This window comes from Palaemon carinicauda, chromosome 45, assembly GCF_036898095.1.
Source record: "Palaemon carinicauda isolate YSFRI2023 chromosome 45, ASM3689809v2, whole genome shotgun sequence".
Taxonomy (NCBI): domain Eukaryota; kingdom Metazoa; phylum Arthropoda; class Malacostraca; order Decapoda; family Palaemonidae; genus Palaemon; species Palaemon carinicauda.
Genome location: NC_090769.1, coordinates 38664274 through 38681319, shown reverse-complemented (window position 1 = coordinate 38681319; position 17046 = coordinate 38664274). Strand labels below are relative to the sequence as shown.

The 17046-nt window shown below is 46.6% G+C and overlaps 1 protein-coding gene across 6 annotated transcripts in view; it reads right to left on the bottom strand.

Moving 5' to 3' along the window:
• LOC137634686 (protein abrupt-like) overlaps positions 1-17046 on the bottom strand; it is a 310294-nt gene that overhangs the window by 202426 nt on the left and 90822 nt on the right. For all 6 annotated transcript variants that reach the window (XM_068367165.1, XM_068367169.1, XM_068367170.1 and 3 more), the window contains exon 3: positions 7364-7537. In XM_068367165.1, the coding sequence (XP_068223266.1) occupies positions 7364-7537 (174 nt within the window). The remainder of the gene's footprint in view (positions 1-7363; positions 7538-17046) is intronic.

The following is a 17046-nucleotide window of genomic DNA, read 5'->3' as shown; positions in this document are numbered from 1 at the left end:
CATGCTCATGGTCTTGGCCAAAATGCATATTGCCACCTTAGTAAAAGACCTATATACCTTTATGAAGGCTAGGAGAGCCTGTAGGGAGTTCATGTTCGCTGCTGCAACGGTGAAACACGAACCCAGGAAGCTGATATCTTCCAACATCTGGGGTAAAGACCTCTTTCCAAACGAGGTAGTCAAAGAGGTAATCGAGAAAGCCACCACGGAGAATAGGAACCTTCTCCAGAAGTGGGGCATCTCTTCAAAGAGGAAGTCATCCACGAATGTGGGTCCCCAACCTAAAAGGAAGACGAAAAAGTCTAGACTTTTTCCTCGGTCTGTTCGACAACATCCCACAGTTTCTATGACCGGGGTTCCCCAGGCAGGCAATCGAGGAGGTAAACCTTCTGATCATTCGAAGCAAAGAGACGCTTCTGGTAGGAGGGAGGTTCCAATAAGATCGTTGGACTAGGATGGAAACTTGACATGGCTCCACCATCATTTCCTCAACTCTTCCAACACTCCAACCGCGTTTTAGAAGAGTATACCCTATAGCTCTAGAGCATACAGGTGATAAGGAAAGCAAAGTCCATCGAATTCCAGGGAAGGTTGTTTTGTGTTTCCAAGAAGGACTCAAGAAAGCTCAGAGTCATTCTGGACTTGTCGCCACTCAACAAGTTCAAAAGAAACAGCAAGTTCAGGATGTTAATCCATTCAGTCTTGATAGACCTGACAAGTGCCTATTAGCAGCTTCTAGTCAGTTGCCCCCCCCCCCCCTCCTACCTAAGAATCAAGTTATGAAAAGATAAAGTATGTCCTAGGAGCCATACTCTTCGGACTAAACACAGTCCCAAGTATCTTCACGAAATTGGCAGACGCAGTCGTGCAATAACCATGCCTAGAAACTGTTCAGGTAACAAAGTACCTGAACGTATGGCTGGTGCGGGCAGCACCCGAAGCGGCTGGTCTGCGAGCATCCAAAGAAGTAACCCAGTTCCTGGAACATCGGGGATGCAAAATCAACTTCCAAGAAGTCTCGACTCTCTCCAGCTCAAAGGTTTTAATGGCTGAAAAACCATTGGAACCTGAGGTCACACTGTCTCTCCTTTCCCTTAGGGATGTAGAAGGAGATGGCAGGGCCTGTCAAGAGACTACAGTAACCCGTCAGGATTTCAAGACGCTAACAGGAAAGAGTACTGAACTCTCTCCAGTTCGCAGCAGTGACAGACCCAGTGCTAAGAGCACAGCTGAAAAATGCGTCAAGAGTCTGGAGAAGATACGCATCAAACGCTCAAAGAGATCTAAAATGACCGATATCGGTCTTACCTTCATCGCTTCTCAACCCATGGTTGAAGGCCAAATGCCTATAGACGACCGTGCCCTGCCAACTACCTCGACTATCGACGATCATCCGTATGGATGCCTCGACGGAAGAATGGGGAGTTCACTCCCATCAGAGGAGAGCCCAAGGGACTTGGTCATCTCTACTCAAGGCCCTTCTCATCTACTTTTTGGAAGCCATGGCAGTCCTGTTGAGGTTGGGGAAACTCTCTCCACGCAGATCATGCCTCCTCAGGCTGATCTGGGACAGCGAAGTGATAGTGAGATGTCTAAACCGACAAGGCTCGAGATCATCCCATATAATCTAGGTGATGTTAGCCATCCCTTACCTAAAGAGATGGCACCAATCAGCAGTTCACGTACAAATGATCCGCAATGTGACAGCGGATGCCCTACTCAGGTTCAAGCCAATCGAGTCAGAATGGTTCACAGACGCAGACCCATTCTCTTTCAGATTGGAACAAGTCCTCAAACTGCAGACCGACCTCTTCGTGACGAGCGTCATCAAGAACCTGCCTCGATATGTAGCCCCATACGAGGACCCTCTAGAGGAGATAACGGACACCATGTCTCTAGTGTGGAACGGATGGACCCGGAAATTCCTGTTCCTTCCATCCAATCTCCTGCAGAAGGTCCTCAACACGCTGAGATCTTTCCAAGGAAAGGCAGCTCTAGTGGCTCCCAAATAGTCCAAGAGCAACTGGTTCCTTCTAGTGAGGGAACTGAGGCTGAGGCTGGCCTTTGTACAGAACCCAGCACTATCTCAGAGGGTTCAGAAGCTGATTGTCTTCAATTCATCACAGAGAGCCCACACCCTTCATTTCATGATTTTCTCGCCCTAGCCGTTAAGAATAGATTTGGGATATCAGAAGGCAGTATGGACTTCCTAGAAGGATACAAGTCTAAGTCAAGCAGAAGACAATATGAATCGTCTTGGAAAAAGTGGGTTGCTTTTGTTAAAGCAAAAAGACCGAAAGAAATTTCAATAAACTTCTGTCTCTCCTTCTTTATCCACCTTCATAATCAAGGTCTGGCAGCTAACACGATAACTACGTGTAAGTCAGCTTTGATTAGACCTCTTCTATATGCCTTGCAAGTGGATCTGACGAATGAAATCTTTAATAAGATCGCGAAGGCATGCGCTAGGCTTAGGCCTGCAGCTCCTCCGAAGCCTATCTCATGGTCTTTGGACAAGGTTCTACATTATGCCCCATCTGTGAACAATGAAGATTGTTCTCTCAAGGAGCTAACCCAGAAGGTTTTTTCCTGTTCACTATAGCCTCAGGGGCTAGAGTTAGTGAAATAGTAGCCCTGTCAAGAAATGAGGGCCACATTCAGTTCACAGAAGTGGGAGAACTGAATCTTTCCTGATCCAACCTTTCTTGCCAAGAATCAGCTACCCACTAAAAGATGGGGTCCCTGGAGAATCTGCCCTCAGAAGGAAGATGTCTCTCTATGTCCAGTAGTGTCTAAAGGTCTATCTTCGTAGAACTTCAGACTTCAGGGGAGGACAGCTCTTTAAAGGAGAAACCTCAGGATCAAACTTATCCCTAAAACAACTGAGGGCGAAGCTCACCTACTTCATTCGCAGAGCAGATCCTGACAGTATACCCGCATGTCATGATCCGAGGAAAATTGCTTCATCACTGAACTTTTTTCAGTATATGGACTTTGAGTGTCTTCGCTCATATACTGGATGGAAATCATCCAGAGTGTTCTACAAACACTACGCTAGGCAAGTCCATGAACTGAAGCATTATGTGGTGGCGCCAGGTAGTGTATTAAAACCTGTCGTCTAGTGCTGCGATGAACAGTTAATTGATTGGGACTATCAATTAGGGTGAAAAGGTGTTGACACTTCCAGTGTGATACCTTTTAAGTGAGTGTCATCATGGTGACACTAAGTCTGTTCAAAATCTCAGGTCTGGAATTATACAGATAACACTTGTGCCGTGTGTACGTAGTACACAGTGTTGATAATATACAGTACAACATTTACTGAATTTATAGTGGAAAAATTTATCAAAATTTTTCAGTTTTACAGTGGCACTCATCATTTCTTCCATTTCAGAGAAGGAAAAATATTTTCAGTATACATTGCACATATAATTCCTTTAACATGTTACATTCGTTTCACTCGTTATTCCATTTAGTCATTAATTCGAAATAAATGTCTATTTGAATGTAATTGCGTCCTTTCTCGCCCTGCAATTTGCACATTAAAAGATGCCAGAGTTCTTTTACTTAGTTATTTAAGTAAACCTCATATCATTGTATGCTTACAAACAATGGATAGGGTTGACACTGATATTGTTCCAACAATATATACAAACCGTGAGACCGTTTATATGCCTGTTGGATACTTATGTTTTTTCATACAATACATGCTAACCTTGAGGCCCCTTTTCTACTGTCTAGTATGACTCTTCCCTGTAGGGGGCAGGAAGCACTAACATGGTCAATGATTAGTGGTAATGACGGATAACGGTAACATCATTTGTCTCAATGGTACAGATGACCATAGAAAAATTGTCCCAAGGTTAAGGCACTGGTGAAAATCCATAGATACAGTACTTTCTAGTGATTCTCTGGTAAACTTTCATCAGGACGACATGGCTTGAGCCCAAAAAACCGATTCTGAGCGAAGCGAAAAATCTATTTTTGGGTGAGATAGCCATGTCGTCCTCATGGACCCACCCTCCTTTTCTATAGAAAAGGCCTTCGCAGAATCCCTCCCAAAACTACTATATCTGTAGCACCATGCTCAATGCTACAAGGAATGACCGCAATCTTGAATATGGCGCCATCTTGATACTCAATAGTAGTATGGGAGAAAGGGTAACCTTGATAATGGCTCCCCTTCTGTTTTCGCCACTCTTCCCCCTCGAGGCGTTCTATTCGGGGTGAAGATCGCTATGTGTCGTATCAAGATACAGGTCCCCTGATTTATGTGATATCCTTAAGAGAATGTTAAGGATATTCATGCCAGGAGTTAGAATTCTGGAGACCTAAAGGTAAATTCTCTGGGAATATCACTGTAGTTCATATATCCCTTGGAAGCTACTATCAGGAACCTTCCATCAGAACGACATGGCTATGTCACCCAAAAATATATTTTTCACTTCACTCAAAATCTGTTTTATATATATATATATATATATATGCGTAAAAATCACAGGAAAACGTGATGCTCAGATGCAGAAGAACCACAGGGAAAATGAAAATACAGAATATACACTTGAGTCCTGACTAGTTTCGTGATACTTCCTCAGAGGAAGTATCACGAAACTAGTCAGGACTCAAGTGTATATTCTGTATTTTCATTTTCCCTGTGGTTCTTCTGCATATATATATATATATATATATATATATATATATATATATATATATATAATATATATATATATATAATAAATATATATATATATATATATATATATATATATATATATTATATATATATATATATATATATATACATATATATATATATATATATATATTTACATGTATATTTATATATACATTTATATATATATATATATATATATATATATATATATATATATATATTTACATGTATATTTATATATATTTATATATATATATATATATATATATATATATATATATATATATATACACACACACATATATATATATATATATATATTATATTATATATATGTATATATTGTATATTATATATATATATATATATATATATATATATATATATTCATGTATGTGTGTACGTATAGAATAGATATTTAGAGGATTGATTCCTAAGAGGTTCTGTAATGAGGTATTTATGTCTCTCCTTCTGGTTTTGTAGACCTGCATTTCAATATCAGTTTATCTTTTTTTGTTAATTTTTTCAAAAAAAATTTTTAAGCCTATTTCATTATATTTTCTTCCCATACCGCATCCTGTAACCAGCCGAGAAATAATCTAAAAAATTTTCCCTCCTCCTAATGTTCTTAAAGTTTACTTAAGCTTGAAGAGCTCTTACCGAAAGAAGACAGAGCTAATTATTATATTGTTGATTTTCCTTAGAGTTAAATCAACTGTCATACTACTGTACCTGTTTATTCAGCAAGTCCAAGGCAAAAGAAAAAAATAGGGAAATTTGAAGTTCTACCTCAGTTCTCTTGCCCAGTAAAAAAAATTTGAGGGGTGGTGCCTAGTGCCCAGTTCTCTTGACTGTTTACCTTTTGCCCAGATTTATGGGTATTCCACCGTTTAATATTTTTGTGTAGTGAACGTTGGAGTGTGGTTGGCATTCAGACAATAGGCAGTCTGCGTGCTACATCTGGCCATAGTTCCCAAGCCACTACAGCAGCGAGCTGGATATCAGCAAATGGTGACATGGCGAGTAGCGAGATGGAGTGGCGCGCTGAGCATCGTCGGGCAGATGGCGAGTTGGTGATCATGAGCAGGCGGACGACAATCAGCTGAGACAATCATGAATTGGCCAGAGAGTGAGGTTCACGAGCAGGAGAATAGCGAGATCTCCGGTCTACGGAACTAAAGTGCTGCCTGAGAGCGACCGTCTGGGCGTGCGAAGAGGACTACGGCCCTGGAGAATGAAGAGATCCGAGTGTGGCGTAGGTTTTCTTCGTCAGCAAAAGATCAGCGTTGGGGAGAAAAGCTGGTGGGCTGATCTCGTCGGCGCATAGGACAAGCAGGAGCTGAAGAGAGGTGGGCCTCGCAGACAGCAAGTGACAATCATTGGACCCACTGGAGAAAGGATTTCTACTTCGGAGGACATCAGAGAAGGAACCCTCTGGGCCCTGCGCTGCAGAAGTTCTACCAAAACGTCCTTGGAAGAAGGCCCTGCAACACCCAGCGAAGGCCAAACCTGCAACACATCAGAAAGTAAGGACTCACCCGAGGGCGGGGGCAATGTTGCTTCTGTAGGGGAAGCAGCACCGTCCCCGGATTTCTGAGGTTGCCCTGGTGTTAGTTGGTCTACGATCCTACTTGACCGCCCCTCGAAAGAGGATGAGCGAGCAAGAGCTTCGGGAGGAGACTAGGGGGTCATGGTAGATATCAGAGGTTTCTTCATCCTTGATGAACACCAGGAAGGCATAGAATACCTCTTTGACTTCTTCTTGCGCTGACACCGCAATCTCTTCCACTAGGAGACAGACCACTCACTACACTCTTCACAGGTGTCAGCCTGGTCACAGCAGCGTTCCCTGCAGGTTGGACACAACAAATGGGGGTCGATCTCAACGGAGGACATGAGGGTACCGCAAAAGCGGCCTTCAGGCCATAGACAAAAACGCATAAGGACGAAGAAGGAGGAACACATACACAGGAAAAGAAAATTAATCTGAAAAATCAATGGCCAAAGTCTTTTGAGGGAGCAGAGACCGGACACATCCGTTCTCCTCAAAGCCAAAAGAAAAAGTGGCTCGGATTTACTTGTGTGAGTGAGAGGGTTAACTAATAACACCACTACCTCTCGCTTAAGTCTTAATTGCTAGTCTTCCAGCTTCGCTGAAAAATAATTCCTAACATAGCGTAAGTATGTAGTGTCGGAACAAACTTTATTTATGTTTTGGTGATATTGAGCAGAAGTGGTTAGGCAATTGTAAAAACTGAAGAGTAAACTCACAAATCCACAAACTGTTTATAGACACACTATGACATATGGAGGATGAACCAATACCAAAAAACATTTGATGTAACATCTGCGACTGGATTGTTGGGCTAAATCTCAATCTATCAGCCAAATATGTATACTATACCTATAAAGAGCTTATTAAATAGATATTGTCCAAGGGTATAAGTTTGTTATTCATAAACCTTTTTCATAAAATGATTCAATGCTACTAAGAAGGGATGAAGTTTATACATAAAATGTGATCAAATGCATAAACTCTCATAAAATGGTTCAATAACTACTTTGAAGGGATGAAGTTTATATATAAAATGAGATGAAATGCTTGGACTAGCAATAAGTCAAAATTTTCAATTTTCAGAATTTAAAAAAGAAAAGGATTAAATATAAATATGTTCTAACCACTCTTACCTCCATTAAAAGAAGTACTGTAGATCTTGAAATATCAAGTAAGAAGATTATTGGATGAGGGTTATTCGAGTGTTTAAGAAGGTCCCGCATGTAAGAGGAACATCCAGCTAACACCAATCTGTGGGCACCAACAATTCCATCTTCACATGCTATACTGCAGTCCACAAATTCTTCCTGCAAGAATACAATAAAAAAAATTTAACATTTTTATCAAACAATTTTTTTTTACAAAATCATGAATCATAAATATCCCTGTTTCCAAGAAAATGACAAATTTGGAATACAAAAATTTTTTGAAATAATCTGTATTTTTTCCAACCATACAAATCTAAAGCTCTTTACTATGGAGATATATTTTGACATCAGCTGAAACTAACCAAAATATTTTTAGCAAGGTGTTAACTACCCACTGCTAGTTAGCAAGGGATAGAACCAGCCAACCTGCTCACACACACAGTAGCCAAAAAAAGCCACTTTTTAATTGTAGGCAGTACTTTCGGGGGAAGTGATGGTGGGCCAGTATGTGTAAAGAGCTTCAGGTTTATACGGTTAGGAAAAATCACAAATTTAAAGTACCGTATTTCCCGTGTCATAAGACGCTACAAGTGGTAAGACGCACCCTTAAATTAGCAAGGCAGTTTCAGAAAAAAAAAAATTGAGGATTTTAAAAACTTGTAAGCACAAATCCCTAGTCAGCTACTAAAGCATGATTATTGTCTTGCACAGTATTTTTTCTTGTTTTGGGTGTATTATGAAATGTTTAAGTTAATATTAGTTACCTATATGCTGATTGTCCCAATTTTATTACATTTTCATATAAGAAACCAATGAACCAATCGTAGTTTCCACCACAACTACACGTGTAGACAGAGTGTTTGGTGTTTCAAGTGTTGTTTACATGAAAGCAGCGTTACCAAAGGTTCATAAAATTTTGTTAAAGAGGCAAAATTCTAGTAATATTTCCAAAATTCCTCATATAGCCTATAAATTTTCACAAAAAATGTAATTGTTGATTAAAAAATCTAGACATTCTTTTAGGTGTAATAACTTGCTACTGTTTATGTGATTCTAGGACTAGTTACTTTTCTGCAAATACTGCAATCAGCAAACAGAAGTTTTTTCCAAGGTGGTATTCAGCAACTGTCTATTTGTATTATTTTGTAACTCAGTCATTATCAATATATTGCTTTATTACAAAATATAAAAAAATGAGAAAATGAATATATACTGCATAAACAACTAATATGTCATAGCATCGTCTGCTATTAGACCATTAGTTAACATGTTTTGTTGTAGAAGGGGGTTAGCAAGTCATCAGCTGATTACTTAAAAAAAAGAAAAAAAAAATGCTCCTGTACTCTATTAAATGAAGTGCAATATAAGAATAAAGGAATTTATTACATATGAATGATAATTGTAGGTTTATATCTCTTGTCAATTTGAGTGTGTGTATGTCAATAGTTGGGTGTTTGATGGGTGTCAAAGTCCCTTATACGACTTTTTCTTGTGTTAAGACGCAGGGTGATTTTGGGGGAATTTTTCATGAAAAAAGGTGCGTCTTATGACACGGGAAATACGGTAATTTTTATTTTTCCTAACAGTACTTACCTCGAACTACTTTCTTAGGAGTATCTGGGATCTCCTTCCATCCGACCAGAGTTTTGTGTAGTTTACCCTAAACCCATTTTCTATGAGGGGTTACCTCAGGCGGAGTGATACACGCCCTGAGGCTAACCCCGGGTCAGAGAGCATGCCTGCTCAGGTCTCGACCTCCAGTAAGTTCTTGATAGCTAAGGTCTCTAAGAACACCAGGAGACACTCGGGGAAGGCATGGTGGGCCATTACCCAAAAGTAGTTCGAGGTAAGTACTGTTAGGAAAAATACAATTTACTTAAAATTTGTGATTTGTTCCAACACGAAGTACTTACCTCGAACTACTTTCTTAGGAGACTTATACTTTAGGAGGTGGGTGTGGCCCCAAAAAGTTCTTGAGACTGTGCTGAGGAATATCCAGAGACCTAGGAAGGAGGCTAGATCGTGTTGACCCCATAGAAAATCGATCGAGAGGAAACTACACAAAACCCATCTTAGTGTCTAAGAATCTCACCTGTGCAAGAAATCCTAGGGGACATTTCTTCCCCCCGTTGAGGTACTCGTCTCTGGCTCAGGGCCCTCCCAGAGCCCACTTGAAGCGGAAAAAGGGAAAGAAAGTACAAGGGGGTTTAAGGAACGAACCTGTCTCTCTTGTGCTTGTTACCCGCGGTATCACCGAGGCTATGCGTTTAAACCGTTTGGAGCGCGGAAACGACGGTACCTATCAAGAATCCGTCCAGGGATTTTCTTGAATAGTCCTTCATATAGTGAGCCGTGAAGGTAGACTGGTTCGCCCAGGTGCCTGCCCTTAGGATCTGGCCCACTGCCATATTCTTCTTGAAAGCCAATGTAGTACTAAGGCCCCTAATGTCATGGGGTCTGGGCTTCCCCGGCAGGGGGATTCCTACCTTAATGTAGGCCCTGATGATGACCTGCCGCAACCAGAAGGAGATGGTATTCTTCGAGACTGGCTTCTTCACGAGGCCTGTGGAAACAAAAAGGCTTTTGATCCCGGGCCGGAGTTTGGCTGTCCTTTCTAAGTATTTCCTCACTGCCCTGACGGGGCACAGGCGCAAATCCCTCGCGTCGTCCGACCGGGGGATTGCCGGAATTGAGAAACTTTCAAATCTGGGGTCCCACATGGCAGGATTCTGGGTCTTAGCCACGAAGGAAGGGACGAACTCGAACGTGACTTCTCGACAACCTTTTGAGTGAGCCACTTTGTAGGACAGACCATGTATCTCGCCTACCCGTTTAGCTGACGCTAACGCCAGCAAGAAAACTGTCTTGAGAGTGAGAACCCTGTCCACGATGTCTTTCAGGGGTTCGAACGGGGGCTCGGATAACATTTTCAGGACCCTTGCCAAGTCCCATTGTGGCCCCTTCACAGCTTGCGGGGGAGCATTGAGATATGTCTGGAGTTACCCAGGTCTATGCCTTTCAGGAGAAAAACTTGGCCCAGAGCAGCGCGGACTCCCTTGATGGCTGGGATGGACATGTTGACCACGTCTCTGAGGTAAACTAAGAAGTCCGCTACCTGCGGGATGGAGGCCTTCAGGGGCCTGATGTCCCTAGCGGTGCACTATTTGGTAAAGGTGGCCCACTTAGCCTGGTAGACCGCTGCTGATGACCGTTTCAGGTAGCCCGACATCCTCGTTGCTGTACTTGATGAATAGCCCTCCCTCCTCAGGAGGCGCTCGATAACCTCTACGTCTGAAGGCGAAGGGACCGAGGATTCTCGTGGAATCTTTGGAAGTGTGGTTGCCGGAGAAGGTCTGGCCTGTCCGGAAGGGGCCAGGGCGGCTGTTGTGCTAACTCCCTTAGGTCCACGAACCATTCTCTCTCCGGCCACCAGGGCGCTACAAAAGTCATCCACAGGTTATTCACCCTTCTTACTCTGTTGAGGACCTGCCTGAGCATCCCGAAGGGGGGAAAAGCGTACACGTCGAGATTGTCCCAAGGATGTTGGAAGGAGTCCTCGAACGCCGCTTTTGGGTCTGGTACAGGAGAACAAAACACGGGGAGTTGTGTTCAGCCTTGTTGCAAAGAGGTCCATCACTGGAGAACCCCATTTCTGAATGACGGTCCTGGCTACTTCCGGGTGCAGACACCATTCGAACCCTACCACTTGCCCCATCCTGCTGAGGCCGTCGGCGAGGAAGTTCCTTTTCCCTGGAATGAACCTTGCTGAGATTCTGATCTGCTCCACTTCGGCCCACTCCAGAAGTTGTAACGTGAGGACGCACAGCTCCTTCGACCTTAGGCCTCCCTGTTTCTTTATGTAAGCTACCACCGTGGCGTTGTCGCACATCAACGCCACGGTGTTTCCCCGGAGTAGGTGTACGAACTCCTGGCACGCTCTTCGTACTGCCCTCATCTCTAGTACGTTTATGTGCTGGGTCATCTCTAGGGTTGTCCAGTTCCCTCTTGCTGACTTCCCTAGGAGATGGGCACCCCACCCCTCCTTCGATGCGTCCGTGAACAGTAACATCTCCGGAGGGTCGGCTGCAAAGGGCATCCCTTTGAGGGTGTTCGTCCTGCAGCTCCACCATTCTAGGACCCGTTTCGTCGTCGGGAACACCGGGACCACTCTGTGGGGGGAGTCCGTTTGGTTCCAGCTTTCCTTCAGGTTCCATTGGACCTCCCTGAGCTTTAGCCTGCCCTGGGGGACCAGTTTCTCCAATGACACAAGGTGGCCTATTAGCCTCTGCCAGTCCTTCGCTCTCCTGGGTTGGTCCATCAGGAAGGGGCGGAGGACCTGGTCTAAGTTGTCCAGCCTGCCCACGGAGGGGAAGGCTTTCACTAACCGGGAATCCAGAGCCATTCTGAGGTAGGTCATCCTGGTGGAGGGTATCAGTTGGGACTTCTTTAGGTTGATGGTGATCCCCAGAACGTTGCAGAACCGCAGCAACATCGCGCCTTGCTCCTTCAGTACTTCTTCTGAGGCTGAAAGTAACAACCAGTCGTCTAGGTAACGAATCAGGCGAATGCCCTGTTCGTGTGCCCAGACTGAGACTGTTGTGAAGACCCTCGTGAAGACTTGGGGGGCAGTGGACAGCCCGAAGCAGAGGGTCTTGAACTGCAACATTTGGGTATCCCATTTTACCAGTATGTACTTCCTGCTGGAGGGATGAACCGGGATTTGGAAGTAAGCATCCTTGAGATCTACTGACATCATGAAGTCCCCTTCTCTCAAGAACGCCAAGACTGACTTCGTAGTGTCCATTTTGAAGTCAGTCTTGCAGAAAAACTTGTTGAGGGCTGAGAGGTCTATGACCGGTCTCCACCCTCCTGTCGTTTTCTCCACCAGGAACAGCCAGCTGTAGAACCCCGGACCTGGGTCCTGGACAGGTTCCATTGCCCCTTTTGCCAACATCACTGAGACCTCTCCCTGCAGAGCTGTCTGTTTCAAGGGATCCTTGGGGGCTAGCCACTCCGCCTGCTGGTCTGGCATCAGAGGTGGAGGGTCCACTAGGAAGGGCAACCTGTACCCTTCCTTCAGTACTGCCACGGTCCACGGGTCTGCCCCGTGGTCTTCCCATGCTTGCCAAGAATGTTTGAGGCATCCCCCCACCTGAGGCTTCGGCAGGAGTAGGGGGCCTCCCTCCCTATCTTCTCCTTGAGGAGCAGCCTGAACGCTGCGAACGACGGCCTATAGGAGGCTTGGGTCGAGGCTGATCCCCTACGGGAGGGCTGTGACGACTGGGACCAGGCTGTAGCAGAGTTGTCTCTCCTGGGCTGGCTAGGAGAGGCCCGAGGAGGGCGAGGCGCATCGACGAAGGACTTTCTGTACGCCAGCCTTCTGACTGGGTGGGGCCTGGCCTCGTACAGTTCCTTCAACCTTCTAACTCTCTCCATCGACTCCTCCGCTGCCTTTGGGAGAAAGATCGCGTCGTCCCACAGGGTCAGGTTCCTCAGAGACCTGGCCTCCCTGTCCGGAAGCCTCCTAGTAAGCTTGCTTAATACGGTGTCCCTCCTCCGTAGGACCCAGTCGGTGGCCAAAGCTAGCGACTGGTAGGAGAGGAATTTCATGGCCTTACCTCCCGAACTGATAAGTTCCTTGAGTAAAGCCTGGGTTTCCGGTACCGTCAGATCGTAAGAGGACTGTACGCCCACCAGTCCAGCCAAGAGGAGACGTTGACTAAGTCCTTCGAGATCTCCTCCATCATGACCGCCTCCGAAGGAGAGAAGCAGATTGGAGCCGTGGACGCCCTTTCTTCTGAGGCTCCCTGCCCCAACACGGTGAGTGCTGGCTCTAGTGCACAGGCGCCTGCTCGCTGTCCCTCTGGGAGGTAAAACTTGCTCTGGGACTTCAGGCCCTGGAGCAGCTTGGAAGCGCTCTGGTTCTTGGCTGCCTCGGCGTGGTTGGCCACGATCCTGTCCACGTGGGCTCTACCCAACTTAACGTCCCTCGCTAAAGGAAGAGTCAAGGAGGGCTGCTGCTGGACCGGGGCGTCCACTATCCCGTTGAGGCTGAAACGCCATGCATCATAGGAGGAGAGTTCCGGCACGTCCAGCCTGTGGTGGCTCCTGATGAGGCCTATCACCCTCCGATAGGCCGATACCTCCGCTGCCGACCCCTCTCCATGGTCGTCGAGATCCTCCGAAGGGGGCGCTGACGCATGTGACGGGGGGTACTCCAACGGAGGACCTCGCACGTGGGGGAGTCCTGGACCGACGCTCTCGCGGGGATTCACGTTGAAGGACGGGCCATCGCCGTTGGGACGGGGGCCTCTGTCCTAGGTCCATCATCTCTTCCGGAGGTTCTCGTATCTGCGGGCCTGCCCGCCGAGGAAAGCCGAAGGTCGCGCTCGTGACGAGCTAGGTGGGCTTTGGAGGTCAGGACTCAGCTGCCAGACCGAAGGGGCGACTCTCTCCGCTGGGCGGATGGAGCCGGAACCTTCGCGGGCTTACGCCTGTCGACTGGAACCTGCCATGATGATTCCCTCCGTCGGTTGCCACTGCTGCCGGAAGAGTATCTATCCGGGGAGCGCGTCCTCGGACGCCAACTTGAAAGGCCCGGCACCGCAGCTAGCTCCAGCAGCCTGTCGCAGTGAACCATCACCCACTCACCGTCCGGGTAGGCCCTTTCCTTCCACTTTCTCTTGGGGGATCCTGGGCGCCGACTCTCGTGGCTCGACCTCGAGCAGGAGCGAGAGCGCGACATCTTCCTGCGGGACTTCTCCCTCCGTCTCCTGAGCTTCCTCAGCGCCTCGTCCTCCAAAGAGCAGGAAAGTTCCTCCGCTGAGGAGACCAAAGACGTGTAGGCCCTCTTTGAAGACCTCGCCTCCCTCGCTGGTGTAGGAGGATTCCTGCGACGCTCCTTGGAAGACGACGCCTGCAAAAACACCTACGGGAATATGGCCGACGGCGCTGGGGGGGAGCGAGGAGGCTCTCCCGTGGGGGACCAGGTCCCGAAGTCTTCCTCCATCCTCATTGGTGACCTGAAGGGCGTCTGAGGGGGAACCCACGCAGTGGGGTCTGACGGCGGGGAAAGCTCCTTCTCGACGTCGCTCTCGGCTGCTGAAGCGCCTGAAAAACACGCCCATGAGGCTGGAGAAGAATTAGTTAAATTTTTCCCCTACATGGGGTCATCTGAGGAGACGTGACCTGCTGGCACCAGGACTCCGTCTCCCGAACACACTCCTGCCCCTCCCTCAGGCCCCTCACTCGCCTGGAACGACGCCACAACTCCACTGTTTTGAAGGTCAGACTCTTGGGGAAGGGCCGCGGGCCTCTTCCCCGCAACGGACTTACCTCGTCCCCTACTCTGGGTAGGGGAGGTTGGAAGGGAAGCTCGGTCCGACGAGACGCCCGGCGAAGCAAGGGAGGAAGGGACGCTCAGCTTCTTAGGCGACTTCTTCGTCGCCGCCTTCTTTTTGGTGCTATACCACACCCAGTGCACCTCGTTCCACGACTCGCACTCCGGACGCATGGCGGAAGGGGAACAAACGCTGCCCTTCACGAGGAACACAAGGAGTGTGGGTCATAGGCCATAGGCCCAGGACAACGGCGAGGATGCTCCATGATGTAGGAGAAAGCCCTAGAAGACACAAGCACGCACAGGGAAAGCACAAGGGGACCACGTGGGTACCGCGTGAGACACAAAGGGTCGGGGACACACAAAGTCACACTGGGATTAGGAGAGCGGCGAGATGATATCACGATGCGACCAGAGAACTTACTGGAGGTCGAGACCTGAGCAGGCATGCTCTCTGACCCGGGGTTAGCCTCAGGGCGCGTATCACTCCGCCTGAGGTAACCCCTCATAGAAAATGGGTTCATGTTAAACTACATAAAACTCTGGTCGGATGGGAGGAGATCCCAGATACTCCTAAGAAAGTAGTTTGAGGTAAGTACTTCGTGTTGGAACAAATACAAATTATTTCCAAATGTCATTTGTTCCGGCACCAGATGTGATAAATTTGGAAGCAGTTTGTATTTATGTGAACAATACAAAACCTGGAGCTATTTATAGGGGATGATACTTTTGGCATAGCTGAAAGGTGAGCCATAAGACTTTTAACTAAGGATAACAACCCCAACTGCTAGTTAGCGGGAGGGGTGGGGGGTAGCCGGCTACACCACCCACTCACACACCTGGGCTGAACCCCTACTTTGCCTGCAGGCAGGACCTTCTTGGCGGATAGGTGCTGACGGGTCAATCTGTATAAATAGCTCTAGGTTTGTATCGTTAGGAAAAATGCAAATCTTACAAAATTTGTCATTTATTCTGACACACCATACAAACCCACTATTTATAAGGGATGACTTACCTCTTAGAATGGTGGAAGTCCTTGCTAACTAGCTCTTAGCATTTGACCAGGGGTTCTCTCTTTATGATATAGATAGTAAATGGTAGAAACCCTGCACCTCCCTAAAATTAACGTGCGCTGCACAACTAGCAGCCTGAGCAAACTGTGTATTTGTGACACTAGCAATGTGGCTTGGTCTAGTAATGGGATCTTCTAGTACTTAGACCTTACCCAATCCCCCTTGCTAGAGGTATTGGGGATGCAACAAGTATTATTTTTATACTAGGTTATACAAGGGAAATGGATCTGACCTGCAGAGAGGCGAGGTCAGCTGTGCCGAGTACAATTGTGCCGATTCCGCAAGGAGAGGGAAGGCGAAGGAAAGCTGTCATTCTGAGTCATTCACCCCAGACTGACCCAGGAAACCTCAGCCTTCAACCACCTGCTACTTGTCCATCAAGAAGATGGAGGGTTTTGGACCACTTGTGCCACCACCACAGGACCAATGGAAAACTTTTTTATGCTCCTGTAGGTTGCATCTTGCAAGTAGTGAGCAATGAAGGTCGTCTGATGCTTCCACACGCCCACTGGCAATACCTGCGTCAGAGAGTAGTTCTTTTGAAAGCCAGGGACGTTGCAAAGCCCCAATCTCATGAGCTCTGGGTCGTGGTGGTGGAGGAGGGTCAGGATTAATTACCTGGTTAATGACCTTGTGAATCCATGATGAGATGGTACTTCTTGTGACCTTCCTCGACGTTCCCCAAGCTGACACATGAGTGCCAACACACAGGGGCGAGCTGCTGCTGTTGTTTTTAAGTAACATTTCATAATCCTTATTGGGCAAAGTACCAGTTGGTCTGGGTCTTCGATTACGGAACGAAGACTCTCGATCCTAAAGGAACCAAACCTAGGATCTGCTACACCTGGATTTCAAGTCTTGGTATTAAACTCAGGGATGAAGTTAAGAGTTACCTCTCCTCATCCCCTTGAATTGGGGATGTCGTAGGATAGACCATGCAGTTCACTAACTCTCTTGGCCAAAGCCAAAGCGAGTATGAACACCGTCTTCAGAGTAAGGTGGCGATCTGTTGCTTGGCATAATGGTTAGCAGGGAGCTCCATCCAGACTGAAGGACTCGAACCACATTTCAAGGAGGAGGTCTAACTTCCGACTGAGGACAGGTAACCTCATGACTCTGATTGAAAATAAAAAGTTCTGAGGAGGAAACATCTACTCCCTTCAATTTACAGCGAGACTCAAGGCTGAGCGGTAGCCTTTGACAGCCGAAACCAAGAGAAGCATCTATTCCTTAAAAAAGACAAGGTATCAAGGGGA